Source organism: Hydractinia symbiolongicarpus, chromosome 8, assembly GCF_029227915.1.
Source record: "Hydractinia symbiolongicarpus strain clone_291-10 chromosome 8, HSymV2.1, whole genome shotgun sequence".
Lineage (NCBI taxonomy): Eukaryota > Metazoa > Cnidaria > Hydrozoa > Anthoathecata > Hydractiniidae > Hydractinia > Hydractinia symbiolongicarpus.
In genome coordinates, this window is record NC_079882.1 from 20,458,848 (window position 1) to 20,472,574 (window position 13,727).

Sequence of the window (13,727 nt, forward strand, 5' to 3'; positions counted from 1 at the left end):
GTGTTCTATCTTACAGAGAATGTTTTATTCACAAAAGTTCGAAGAAAATGCGGATCACAGCCCGCCTGGCCAGCCATTTTATCAGCGTTCATAATCCGGTCACCGCGACATAACCAGTGCAAAAAACAACATAATCCGGCTGTCGCGGCTGTAAACAGGCCGTTTTCGCAATCTGGGCAGAACACAACACCAGATAACTTTGCTACTCGCACCTTGTGCTACGGAGGTAAGTTTCTGCAATTTCAGCTAAACTAAAAGGGGGCATAAAGAACGATCGTTAATTTTTGACCTCTTTTTGTTTGCTCAACAAGTTCTCTTCATAAACCCACCCTGTTTGGACATGCATGTTCACCACCCTCTACCACCAGCTACACGTGTTTAGTTAGACTCAAAAGCTAGCTAGCTACCCTCAAAATACGTTATTTTGTTATTAGGGCAGCAGGAGGATGTCGCTAATCTTGGTGTTAAAGTCATCGTCGGACTGACCTTATTTTTTTTATTGCAATTTTTTTTTTTAAAAAAAAGTCAGAAGTATAGCTAGCTATATAAATATTATTAAATCGTGCTTCACTTTTAAATTCTGACCATGTGTGCCAAGAGTTCTGAGGTTCTGCAAACTAGTTAACTGGATAGCAAGCTAGCGTATACAATCCATATTATGTGATTATGAACAAACAGCTCTAATGACAATCTTGCAGCTGCGCTTGCTACATAACTTTATGGTTTTGACTATTAGACATCCCTATAAGACATCCCTTTAAGACATCTAATTAGTAAAAGTCAGAGCTTGCTCCATGCTATAATTTTGCAGATTTTCTGATTTATGCCAATTTTGGGCTTTGCAAAGTGCTTAGAAATTTTGGATATCACACAAGACGAGGGTTTAGGAGATCCGGTAATGATTTGTAAACAAACAGGAAAATGTGCCAATCTGCTTTTTACCAATTTTTGTTTAGATCACTTTCTGTGCATTGCAATGTTTTCATTTTACATTTGAAATGAAAACAGAAGTGAAAAAATATGAATAAATATATTTGCTTACTATTTGATAACGCCGGTGGTAACGAAACGGATTCGAGACCCATGTTTGGGAAACTTACCCAAATTGGTCTCAGGTGGTCCCTAGTTACCCACACGGTAAAAAATCATTGACATCACCACCTCGTTTCCAAGTTATTTGGCCTCAAAGTTTTAGGTGCATTGTAATGGCTTCATTAATTTAATATAGGATATTGACATTAAAGTAGTGCAACGTCAAAAAATTTAACATTTGAGACATCACTTTTTCTGCAACATCAAAGGAAAATGAACGCATCCACTTTGCCTGTTAAGGACAGACACAGTCTTCGTATTATTATAGAGATTAAAACTGGTTAAAAAATTAATTTTAGTGCTTTTTTATATACCTTTGAAGTAAAAAATCTTTATCAATTTAAATAACTGACAGCTCATCCCGTATGGTCTTGTTTTTTTACCTACAAGAATGTGCAAAAATCCATTATTTCAAGGAGGCAGCACAAAGAAAGATTTCTAGGGTCAAGGAAACTTCTAAATGTGGGTACCACAATTCCAGTGCAAACGGAAACAAGATAATATATATAAAAAAAACTGCTTAATTTGTTGAAAAAAAGAAGTAAGGCCGTCCTTAAAAAATTTTAAGTTTGCCATTTTTCAACCGACCTTCACAATTTCTCGCTAACCACAAAAAGTTTGGGTTGGGATTTTTCATTATTATTTTAATATTCCAGTATTTCGCCGATTTCCGACCCAAAAACAATTAAACTACAGACTCAAATTATTTTTCCATAAAGTATAAGTATAGTTAAATAAAAATGTAGCAAACAAATCGCTAAGCAAATGAATAATCAAAACAACAGAGTTCGCTGCTATAGCACAGTTTATGTGCCTACCATATTTGTTTATATGTATCAGTACCATATGTTTTGACGCGGACCTGTTTCATTGGTCATCATTTTTGACGTACAACCGTGCTGGATGCACTGGGACTAAGAATGATAACAAACAGCAGTTCTGAAGTGTAACGATTGTAATGTGCAGGTCCCTGAGGTAAAAATAGACCCAGCGTAATACAGCAAAGCTCACGAGAAGACCATAGTAGAAATGATTTTTTTTTGTCTGACGCAAAGGTAAAAAAAAAATCTGTCGACCTGCGACGAAAACAGCAAACCAACAATTAGTTAAGGACGGCCTAACAGAAATTCAAAATTTTTTTCAAATTTTACACTTCAAACCTGAAGGTAGAAAAACAAACACTCTTTATTGTTAAAATAGGTGCTTGAAAAGTCTGCTGTGTATAATTTATTTTCCACAATTATTTTAGAAGGTGAAATAAATCTTATTGCGATTAGACAATTACAATGGTATGTCTTCTTCAGCCTCTCAGCAGTGGGATCTAATAGGTGATGTAAAGACACATAACCCTGACAATCAACGGTATGGTTTATCAAGAATGAGGTACATTTTTCGGATTTCTAATTAAGGGTACAGCAGACCTTATTCTAAAGTTTCTCTAATTTTGTGATAAGAAATGCAATTCTCCTAAAATCTCCTAAATGTTCGTATTATATTCACCTAAGAAAAAACCAATAGTTCCTAAAAGAGTGAAAACCCTAAAAGTCTAATGTCAAATGCTTACAATGATGCTATGAATGATTTAATAAATTCTTCACATTTTGTCACCACCCTTAATGCTAGAAACAATGACATAGAAATTGTCAAAAGCTGTGAAATATCAATTTAATGATACAATCAGGCTTACTCATCAAAGCCTTGTTCCACCCAACCCGCTTAATTACCTAATTCCAGCCATTAACGTTTTGAGGTGAGTCCCAATCAAATATTGTTGTTATTCTGGTGACTAATATCAGCAATATTAAATACATCACTCCACTATTAGTAACTTCCTTTATTATGTTTAGGGGATTTTTCACCCATTGTTTATTCCACATCCCAAAGCACCAAAAATTGCCAGTCATCAGAAAAATTGTGATGTCAATTTCAGTGACAAAAAGATGTCACATGTCAATGTCTTCTAATCTGGCATCATCCTTTGCTTTTTTTAGTTTCACTAGGTTTACCATTTTAATATGACATGAAAGTAATTTTATTTTATTGCAGTTACATGAACGATGGCGGCATATCTTCAGAGAATAAGTTACCAAACCAACCGCCTCCTGTACCAAGACGACCTAATGCAGGTGGATTGTTGTCACAGTCACCTTCGTTATACACTCCAGGTACTCCTTTTTTATTTAATCTTGTATTTATAATATAAAATGGAAGTTTTTGGACCTCAGAACTAACCCTGACTCTCTGCAAGACACATTCTCAAGCCCTTATTAGAAAGACTAGGAAATGTTGAACGAATTACTAATTAATTAGTACTGAGGCCTTGTAAAACTTTTCACAAAATTTGAATGCAAATCTTGTCATGACTAATGGTTATTTTCACTATTTTAGTGTCGTAAAAAATACGAAAGTTAACAAATTACAAAATTAAAATCAAGACATCTTTATCTAATTTTTACAATAAATAAAGAACATACACCATACCTAAAGACTCGCAAATGTTTAACTACCATATTAGTTTACTAGATCAAAGGGGCCTTGCTTTTAAATCTTATTTAAGGTACTGTGACCCAAAGTGGTGCCTATCATTCTACAGGACAGCTAAAAGGTTTACTGAATCACCACAATTAACGTGGGCTAAATATTCATTTAGCTTCCTTTAATTGCTCGGTTTCTCAGTAAGAACACATATATTAATAGAGAATGTTGTATTATGAAACATTTGTAGCATACAACCTTGAATTTATCAAATTTAAGGAATAGATGCAGATGCCAGGTCAGAAGATTAATCGAAGTAAGGCAGAACAGATAACATGTGCATGTAGTAAAATTTGGATGTTTAGTTCAATTGGAAGGTTGCAGTTTTATCAGAAAATAGTTTTAACATTTTCGCATTATTTTTCAGGGTATGGTAGTAGTATGTATGGGAATCCATACCAAAGCTTTATGTATGGTGGACCCAGTATGTATTTCTTTCTCATAGTGTGTAACTAAAAGGTTGCAAATTTGATTCTCCATTGTTATTCACTTTTAATTCAGTGACGACCTCACTTTTAAAGGTCTTTTCAAAACACAAACAAGCTAGAACTTTGGTATGGTTATCTCGGTTTAATATTGTGACCAAATAATATCACGGAATCAACTATTTTCCCTTTTTTTGTTCTTCATTCAACTATAATTTGAATGAAAATGTCTAATGGTAGTTTCCAACCTCAAGACATATTTTTTTCGTTTTCCTCAGGTATGGGTTACAGCGGATATGGAATGAGAGGAAACTATGACGGTAGTAACTCTATTCTTGGTGGTGTTGAAGATGTAACGCAGTCAGCATTTGAATCTGTTGGTTCTGTCATACAAGCTTTTAGTTCTGTTAGCATGATGCTCGAATCGACTTTGTTTGCATTACAACATTCAGTGCGAGCAATCGTGAGTACGTAAACCTTTTTTTTTTGATGCGTCATGAGTACGGTTTATTTTACACGTTAAACAAATATTTCGCGTTAAACTTTGAGGGAAAGAAAAACACGAGGTTAAACCATGCTTATTTCTGTTTTTCATTTTAGGTGTAGCTGATCAGTTTAGTCATCTGCGGCTTCATCTTCTTACAAGTTGCATTTCAATGCTTCGCACGATTAAATATTACTTCAACAAACTGATGGTACTCTTTCACGTACGAAATAAGCAAACGGATGAAAGCATATGGAGTAAGTTTGCTTTTCTTTCTCAAATTTTTTTAACAGGGCACTAGATTTCAACTGGATGGGAACATTTTGAGCGTCCAGTTGAAACCGAATTTTTAAAGCTCTCACAAATTTTTTTAATTTTTACACAATATGCGAAACCAGACTGATTTGTTATTCCTACTGATTTTATTTAACATATTGTACTGTATTTGTATTTAAAACTTGTAGAAGAAGTAATGCAAGGAGCAAACTCAACTGGTGACACAAAACAATGGCCTGTGGTATTGTTTTTCGCAATTGTAGTTGGAACTCCATGGTTGATGTGGAAACTTCTCCGCAACGTTGTGTCGACTCAGGATGTGAACAGCAAGTGGCAGAAAGGTAACTCACTAACCTTTCCTACTCGTTGCACAACTAATGTTTTCCACGAGGCAATGAATGTGCATATATTTTTGTTACTCAGGTGTTGGCGAACACTACTTAGCTGAAGTGAAATTTTCTTTCTCTGCTGAAAATCGTGACGAGTTGTCTATTACTTGTGGAGATATAATTCGTATTGCTCCAAAGAATAAGCAGCCACGCGTAAGAGGTTGGATTCTAGCTTCTGATGGCGAAAATCAAGGAATAGTTCCCGCGAATTATATAACAGTAAGTTCTCTAATAATTTTTAAGGAATGTCAAGATAACCACATCATTCGCATGTAGTGGTAGCGCATTCGGCTTGTAATCAATCAAGCTTTCAGGTTCGAGTCCCCACTTTGGCGCACTTTGAATGTAGTGTTGTCAACCTATTTGGTGCTATCTACTGACCATTAACTGGCTTGTGTGGCAACAAGCAAGTTCGAGCAATGCAATACGTATCTCTGGTGTTAATGTAACATAGTTACAATCGGAGAGAAGGAAGAGTCAGCCATTAGGATGGAATTTACGGCGCAGTTGTGTTTTGGAAAATTAAATAGACGATGTTAAAGAATACTTAGTCTTTAAGTTAATAACACAACACCTACATTGATAGTGTGATAGTAATTGCCTATCCCGCATAAGTACAGAGGATTTTAGCCTTAGCTACAAAGAATTTAATTTTCCACCTGGTTAACAACTCTTACCTGTTTTTAGATTTTAGGTAAAAATCGTAGCAACACGTCAAAGGAAGAATTAAAGTTTAAGGAGAAAAATAAAGATAAAACGCGCATGATTACACAGACAGAAGCACTTGACAAACTAAATGAAGCATGGAGTAGCCCAACAGATCAAAACGACACTTCATCTTGACATGAAGCAACGTGTTAATTGATCGTGTTAAATATATATAATAACCACGATATAATATAACGATATAGCTATATAATAACCAATTGATTGTACTCTTTACCAAAGCTTGGTCGTATTTGACTCTCGTAAATTTTAACGCACGAATTTTCCTCTCCACAAGGGAAATTCGTGAAGAGATTTTTATATATCTTAATCATTGCAATGACAATTTTTTTAAAAAAATATATATATTATTTCCACGTGTGTAGTTTTCAATTTTCTTGCTGCTTTTATCTACACCATCTCTCGGTGATTAGTATAAGGTAGATGAAAGACAGAGTGGTTGTTGGAGTAATACAAAAACAACTGCTCTTTGTGGGGGGGGGGGGGGGGGGTCACTTGAGATATCCTAAGAACAATTTGCGATGAGCTACAACACAACACTTCTTAGAATTTTAAAGCGCAAATGGAGGAGCTAGTACAAGATGCTTGCGATAAGTGCTTTGTTTTTTATCATATTCTCATTTTCAATATCATTTTTTTCAAGAAAGTGAGATTTTGTTGTAAAAATATAAAGACTCGGCATTCACTTCTAATAGTTGCGCTGTAGAGCTCTCCAATACATAACCATAACGTAGAGGATCTTCGCAGAAAGATTTGTTTTCTAGTTGGAGCGCAAGGCATTATCCGTAAACTTTCAAAATGCCATGAAAACTGCCTTATCGGACGAAACTGACCAAAATTTTGGTGATTATGTGCGACAAAAAAAATTTGTCCGACGAATAAGTTTGTCCAAAAGCAATTTTCTAATATTTTAAAAGTTTACATATATCTCGAAAACTCATATAGGTTACACTCTGTTGATAGTATTTTATAGGCAACCAACTGGTCCTTTCACTACAAAATTTATTTAAATTCCAAGGACTCAAAAAATATCACAGACTTGGAATGCTTTTTTTGACCTAATAATTGCCTTCCCTCCTTCAGAATTTGAACTTATCGAGATCCAAGCAATAAAACTTAATTTAATCACAAGCATGAGCTAACCAAAAGTAAATCCTTCTTGCCTTAAGGTATAAAACTTTTGAACAAACCTTTTTAGGCTTTTGGGAGGGTTTTTTGAGAAAAAACAAGCAAAAGCATTTAAAGAATGGTACCTTGTTCATCGTTATCTTGAACTTTAAAGGTATCCATAGCAATAAGCGAATACTGTTCATTCGGGTACCCATTTTCTATTTTAACTTTATGAAGGTATGGAAAGATGATTTCCTCAAAAAATCAATTGATTTTTCAGTGTTTGACCAATGATTTTTAGTGAATGTGATTGAGAAAGTTATGATAAATCAGCCAACAAATAAATAAGAAAAGTTTTAAAAACACATGTTAAAATTTTATTTTTAATTATAACATGGATTTTTTAATTTTAACTTGTGTTTTTAAAACTTTTCTTATTGATTGAGAAAGAATTGGGATATTTAAATTTTGGTAAAGAAAGCTTTGTTTTTCTAGATCCACTACATTGGCAGAAACTTACCAGTTACGGTAACCGCAAAGGTTGCTGTTATCTTCCTTTTTTTCGAGTCCTTTGATGGGAACATTCTTTTCACCTTTAAACTAAAGGTGTACTTTCCTGGAGAAACATAGCTGAACGTGTTTAATCTAGATTTATAATGTTTGTGGTATTTTTTTCACCTGTATATTAACTCATTAAAGAATAAGAAATCAAAAAATCCAAAATAGACAATTTTTTTGTTGCGCAAAATTTTTCGGCGGACAAGAAGTGAGGAAAATTTTTGTCCGACAAAGTTTTACAAAGTTTTGTCCAGTATACGGTACGATTTATCATTGCTGTTAAAACACACACCAAAATAGAAATAACACTACACCTGCTTAAAAGAAAGTCCCGCCAACACAAAAAATAGGGCGGAATGAATAAGTAATATCAAATTAAGAAAAGTAATATTTCCGATTTTCAAAATTTTACGTAAATCAATTCTATTCATGAAATTTTCTTGCGAAATATATATGAGACAGCCAAGAAACTCATTTGCAGATTGGCTAGAATTTATCTTCAAATTCGTCAGGAATTGTTTAATGCAGCTAAAACGGCGATAAAATGAAAAAATTCAGTGCGCTTAGATGGTCGAACAAGTATTGTTAAACCGCATTCTCGACCCCATGGCTATTTGAGATAATCCTTGAGGTTTTCGACTAGCTTTAGTGAATTTTCTGTTATGGAAGTGAAATTTTTGTGGAAAAACACTTTTGTGAATTTTCAAAAACCGCAAACGCCGCAAAAGTTTCTTCCGCAAACACTTTCTTTTTTGTCGCAAAGGCGAAATTTCACACCAATAAAATATCAAAATTTTAACATTGAGCGCAAGATCTTTAAATTAAACTGAATAAAGTTAAAATTTATTCAGACCAACCACACTTTCATTTTCATTAAATTCTAATTCTTTTATATAATATTAATTTAATGTATTAAAACGTTTTTTGTTGCGGGCAAATGTGTTTGATAATTGAATACAGTGTTTTTGTCCATTGAAATAGCAAGATGCCCTGGAACAAGGAGTATATGTAATTATGTCGTCAAAATAATTCTATTAATGCCAAAAAAACGAAAAAATAGAATACAAAAAGAAAAATTATACTTCATTTGTATATTATACATTAATAAATAAACTAAAATATTTTAAATTTTGTACAACCAAAAAAATAATCATTTTATCAAAATTCTTTTCACCTTTTTCCATCCTTGAGTTTTTCGTTCCTAAAAAGCGACAGTACACTTTTGATGTAAACAACGAAGAATAACAACGAGAAAGGAAAACAGAAACACGACGTAAATCGCAAATTAAACGTCACGGACCCCTTTACACAGGCTTTGCCCAACTCCAGCGATCCCTTGTACAGAGAACTATAGACTGAGTTTTTATACCCACAACAATTTTTTTCTACACATTTTCTATTTACTTTAAGGGAAGAAACGTTTGCGTAAGAAAAGATTGCGAATTCATGGTCAAAAAAATCGTAAATTGAGGAACTAAAGATTGCAAATTGGTGATACAATCATGAAATTGCGAAATTAAAGATTGCAAATCAATCTTTTGTCAAGAAATTGCGGAATTTAAAATTGCGAATTAAAGCAATAATCCATTAAATTAAAGCAATGATCCATGAATTTTTCCACTAAATCGCTTGATAAATTTTTTTGCATTTCGTGATGGGGAGATGCTATTATATCAGTCTTATTTAAATTGTATCCATCAAAAAATCCATGAAAATATCATTGTATCAGATGATTAAAACCTCAAACTTATTCTTTTTAAATTTATTTTATTCAAAACAACCCGTGATTTTTTTTGAACAAACCATGCACATTTTGAACTATGTTACAGAATTCCCTAAAATCTTTGAATCTCCATGTTTTTTCATTTTGGTCATTAAGATTTGCTTCTTTGAAAATTACTTTCGACCCAAATAACCTTCAAAAACAACGATTGAATAATTTGTCTTTTTATTGTAAATCGACAAAATTAAGCTGTGTATTGCGTAATTTTTCTAGGAATTGCAGAATAAAAGTTTGCGAATTTTGGGCAAATTCGCAATCTTTAATTCCGCAATTTTTTCTTACACAATTATTTCTTCCCTTAAGGTAGGTCTCTCAACACTTTGTTACGTAAAATTTTCTTCCCTCGAAAATTTCTTTTATGAAATATTTCAACAAGAAAAATTTCATATTTCCAAAAATCGACGATATTCAACATACGCTATAAAATGCAATAATTATTAATGAAAACAAGTTAGCACAAGGTAAGTTTGCCACATTGGAGGAAAAAAAGAATATAAAAATATTACTTGTTTTTCACTTTACTGTTTCCTTGAAACACACTTGATGCAGCCATTAAATTCTCAATATATTGACCAAGAATCTAAAAACAGTGAAACTTTTTCAGATCAGCAACCTTGTTTATTCATGCAACCTTAAAATTAGTACTTATAGTTTCATATATATGATAGACTAAACTACGGAATACGGAAACTTTGGCATGGATTAAATTTTGCGATTACAAATATGTCATAACAATAGTGTCAATGAAAAGAGCGGGTAGTTTCTATGTAAATCAACATCATTATGCTTAAAATCCATTTCACCTGATAAGGGGGCTAGCTTACAGTATGACAACACAGCAGCCTTTAGTACCTAACGTTAGCCTAGTTGCAATCCGTAACTTAAATAATTAACAATGCAGCTATAGTAAAAAAATCTCCTCATCAACTCACAAAAGACAAACCTGATTTTCAGATTTCAATTTCACATTCTCATCTTTAACTGCATCGACTCTCTGAGCAAGATCTAAACAGAAAAATAGAATATAAAAATAAGCTATCTTTTTTGTCATATAATGTTAAGCAATAAACGGTGCTCACGAACTTATACCATTTATGTTGAAGTTGCTCCCATAACTTACCATCCAAAGTATTTTGAAGTTGAAAGACTTGTTGGATTAATCGAGATTTTTCTTCTGCTTCATCACCGTCCAAAGTAATTTCTAAAATTATATACAGAAAAACATTAGAAAACACAGGCGTTTAATAAATTTTCCGATTTTTTAGAAAGATCTGATCTATTTGCGAGTTAATTAAGCAAATGGATTTTTTCTCTTGCCAATGGAATACATATTTTTACATAATATTGTAAATACTGTTAATTATATTAAACGCTAGTGCAACAGTGACCATATGTTCTCCCAACATTTAGATTAGGTTTTTATGAAGATCCTTAAATATTAGTGAAATTCAGCATTTGCATTATGCTTTGAATAAATGCCCCTTATTCCTCTAGGAGGGGGTTGCTTATTAAAGAGGGTGTTATAATAAAAAATAACCATCGGGTCTATCATCGACGTTTTCAATGAACATCTAATAGACAAGTAGCATTTATTTCAAGCATTACTTTCTGTCTAAAATTTTACAAAAATTTTTTACATTTTGCTGGAATATAATTACGAATAGACCGAAACAAAATATTTCACATGCATTTATTTAAAACGATTTCTGGTTGCAAAAATTTCTGACATTTAAATATACAGGGTGTGTATACATTGTATTTTTCCAGCAATTGACATGATGTAATGACTGACTATATATAAAGTTTGAAATAAAAATATCATGAGATATATCATGAGCAACTAACCTGTTTGTGGACAAGAATTATGATTTCTATTCTGCTGTTGGTGATTAATCACTTCATCATCAGATGATAAAGGAATATTCACCATTTCACCTGCCATGATTATTTTTTGTAATATGTATGCCTAAAAGACAGATTTTGGGTATATGACTTCTTGTGTTAGGATGACAAAGTAAAAAATTTCAAACTATCCAGCTGTATCTGAAAAAAAATTCAACAAGCAATGTTGAGTTCCAAAAAAACATGCTATGCAAAATAAGGTCTGCATTATTTGAATTTAGGAATAATGTTAAAAATTTGTTATGCATTTTTTTTAACCAGCTACAATTGTCTATTTACATGATTCATTTCTCAAAATAAGTATCAACATGAATTTTGCTGTGGCTCTTTCATTGGATAATTGGTTTAAATTTTAATGCTGGTAAAATATTTAAGGTTTAATATTTGCACTACAAGAAAATATTGCTTCAGTTTGTTGTGATTTGAGAACATTTACATCTAGCACGCTTTCATGCAAAAACAAAAGTAAAATACTTAAAAAAACATGTCAGCAAAGATTTGCGAAGACATATCAAGAGTTTTGTTAACATGTTAGCATTCACCTCTCCAATGATGATGATAATGATGTACATATTTTACATGGCTAGTCTTACAAATATTGAGGGATATACCCTGTCTATTATTTCCAGGAAGGGCCATTGCTTAGATAGGGAGTCCTACAGTATTTATGGGGAGTCCTAAAATATTTAATGCTCGTTTTGAGCTACGCAGACCCAATTAGGGTCTGCACTATCCCAGACAACTCCCTGCAACATTCAACAGCCCACACATTGTCCCATCTCCCCAATTTTCCCCACATGACTTGGGTTAACCCGGGCTATGGTAACATTCACTCGCCAATATTAAATCACTGCCAAGGGGTTCGAATGCTGGTCTCCTCACAAAACACACAAAGTTGCTGAGTGCCAATGTGAATTAGAAAGGCTTTAAACAGCCAAAAATCCATAAAAAAACGTGGAGCATTAACTTAGCAAATAAGATTGCTTACATAACTATAAGTCAGGGAAGCCACAAAATCACGCAATTGGAGCTTGATGACATAAATGAGCATGATTGACATAAAAAATCAGAAACAAGATTTTTGGTTGGCACTTTTTATTGGCAAAACATGAATTTGATTTGATTGCAATGCCCCTTGTGGAACAATATAATCCACAAAGAAATGTCATTCTCCATATTACATATATTCATCTTTCTTTCTAAGAAAGTTGTTTCCCCTTTGTTTGATCAGAAGAAAGCTATAGGTAAGTATTTGAGAAAATTATTTTAGTTACTAAGTTCAAGCACATTCAACAAACACTAAATGCATGAGTGCATTGTAAACATTTTGTATTTATTCTGTTTCATTGTAGATATTTTAGCCTTCCATAGTGCAAGTAATTACAAACCAATATCCAATTGAATAGCCACAGTAGGTTACTTTTTTCTGCAATTTACTGTGGCTTGTATTGCTTTTCTTTGTGCTAAATAATTATTGGTCCCACCACTTTTTTTAATAAGAAAAATTTTTTGGATTACAAAAAAGTTTATGAAAATAGCCCAACTACTCTTCTGGTGGTACAAAGCAAAAATTCTGAAAAGAAGATAACTCAACTAATTAATGCGAATTTGAAAATTTTAAATAAAACCATGTAAATTTGATACCAACATAGATTCCACTGTTAATTAATGGTTTGCGTTAAAAAAACATCTGTATATTTCAATGCATCTTATATTTTATATGTACGTTTTGCAAAATGCCTTTCAAAAATATAATTATATATGATTTTGAGATTTTCTTTTTAATCTAGAAAGCCGTCAACAAAACATAAAACGGAGAGATGAAGTGTTCTTTTCTTATTTCTAGCAAATCAACACAAGCGATATTATAAATATATCAAGCTAAAAATTCCACATCTTCAATCTCATCTTCTTCATCGTCATCTTCATCTCCTCTTCTTTTTCAATTCCTAACATTTCCAAGATTTTTATAGAGTCAAAAATTGATTCCAAGTCATGGTTAATGCTTCTTGCGCTTTTTTTTACGATTTTGCTGGGTATTTAATCAAAATCATTGGAGCAATGAGAATGAAACTATCCGTTTGATTGAAGAAGTTTTAGTTCCCTACATCGAAAAAGTGAAAGAAGAAAAGGCTCTACCGCAATCAAGAGTCTTATAGTGTGGGATGCTTTTAAGGCCCAATCAACTCCAAAGGTAATGGAAACACTAGTCATGAGTCTGTCATGGTTCCAAAGAACATGACTCATTTGCTCCAACCTTTGCATCTTACCACAAATGCATCCTTTATAAAATTGGAGAAACACTCGTTTAGTGATTATTTCACTTCTTCTATAATGGAAGCTCTCCGAAGTAACCTTGATCAAGATGTCACCAGCATTCAAGTTGACCTTTGGTTGCCAACTTTGAAGCTGCGTTATGCAAAATTTATAAAGGAGATCTATGAACA

General features: G+C 33.0%; 2 protein-coding genes across 3 annotated transcripts; one reads left to right on the top strand and one right to left on the bottom strand.

Annotated features, from left to right (window-relative positions):
* The first annotated feature begins 124 nt into the window (after positions 1 to 124).
* Positions 125 to 6,283, top strand: LOC130655112 (peroxisomal membrane protein PEX13-like). Its single transcript, XM_057457814.1, has 9 exons — positions 125 to 226; positions 2,342 to 2,475; positions 3,139 to 3,257; positions 3,995 to 4,051; positions 4,331 to 4,519; positions 4,653 to 4,793; positions 5,001 to 5,153; positions 5,236 to 5,420; positions 5,889 to 6,283. Exons 2-9 carry the CDS (start codon positions 2,384 to 2,386, stop codon positions 6,042 to 6,044), a joined length of 1,092 nt encoding a protein of 363 aa, XP_057313797.1. The 5' UTR covers positions 125 to 226; positions 2,342 to 2,383; the 3' UTR covers positions 6,045 to 6,283.
* A 2,388-nt stretch (positions 6,284 to 8,671) lies between these two features.
* Positions 8,672 to 11,375, bottom strand: LOC130655281 (short coiled-coil protein B-like). Of its 2 annotated transcripts, none has more exons than XM_057458017.1 (5): positions 11,224 to 11,375; positions 10,499 to 10,579; positions 10,322 to 10,383; positions 9,885 to 9,958; positions 8,672 to 8,796 (listed from the first exon to the last, which is right to left on the bottom strand). In XM_057458017.1, exons 1-5 carry the CDS (start codon positions 11,318 to 11,320, stop codon positions 8,766 to 8,768), a joined length of 345 nt encoding a protein of 114 aa, XP_057314000.1. In that variant the 5' UTR covers positions 11,321 to 11,375; the 3' UTR covers positions 8,672 to 8,765. The 2 variants fall into 2 exon arrangements, with proteins under 2 accessions (XP_057314000.1, XP_057314001.1); XM_057458018.1 differs by having other exon boundaries at positions 10,311 to 10,383.
* Positions 11,376 to 13,727: the final 2,352 nt, after the last annotated feature.

Bases quoted from the DNA above. Each gene is read 5' to 3' on its own strand.
- LOC130655112 (XM_057457814.1), top strand. From the start codon at position 2,384: ATGTCTTCTTCAGCCTCTCAGCAGTGGGATCTAATAGGTGATGTAAAG. The intron at 2,476-3,138 runs GTACATTTTTCG...ATTTTATTGCAG, and splicing joins TATGGTTTATCAAGAATGAG to TTACATGAACGATGGCGGCA. The intron at 5,154-5,235 runs GTAACTCACTAA...TTTGTTACTCAG, and splicing joins GAACAGCAAGTGGCAGAAAG to GTGTTGGCGAACACTACTTA.
- LOC130655281 (XM_057458017.1), bottom strand. From the start codon at position 11,320: ATGGCAGGTGAAATGGTGAATATTCCTTTATCATCTGATGATGAAGTG. The intron at 9,959-10,321 runs GTTTGTCTTTTG...CACTGTTTTTAG, and splicing joins AATTGAAATCTGAAAATCAG to ATTCTTGGTCAATATATTGA. The intron at 8,797-9,884 runs GTAATATTTTTA...GTCGCTTTTTAG, and splicing joins AACAGTAAAGTGAAAAACAA to GAACGAAAAACTCAAGGATG.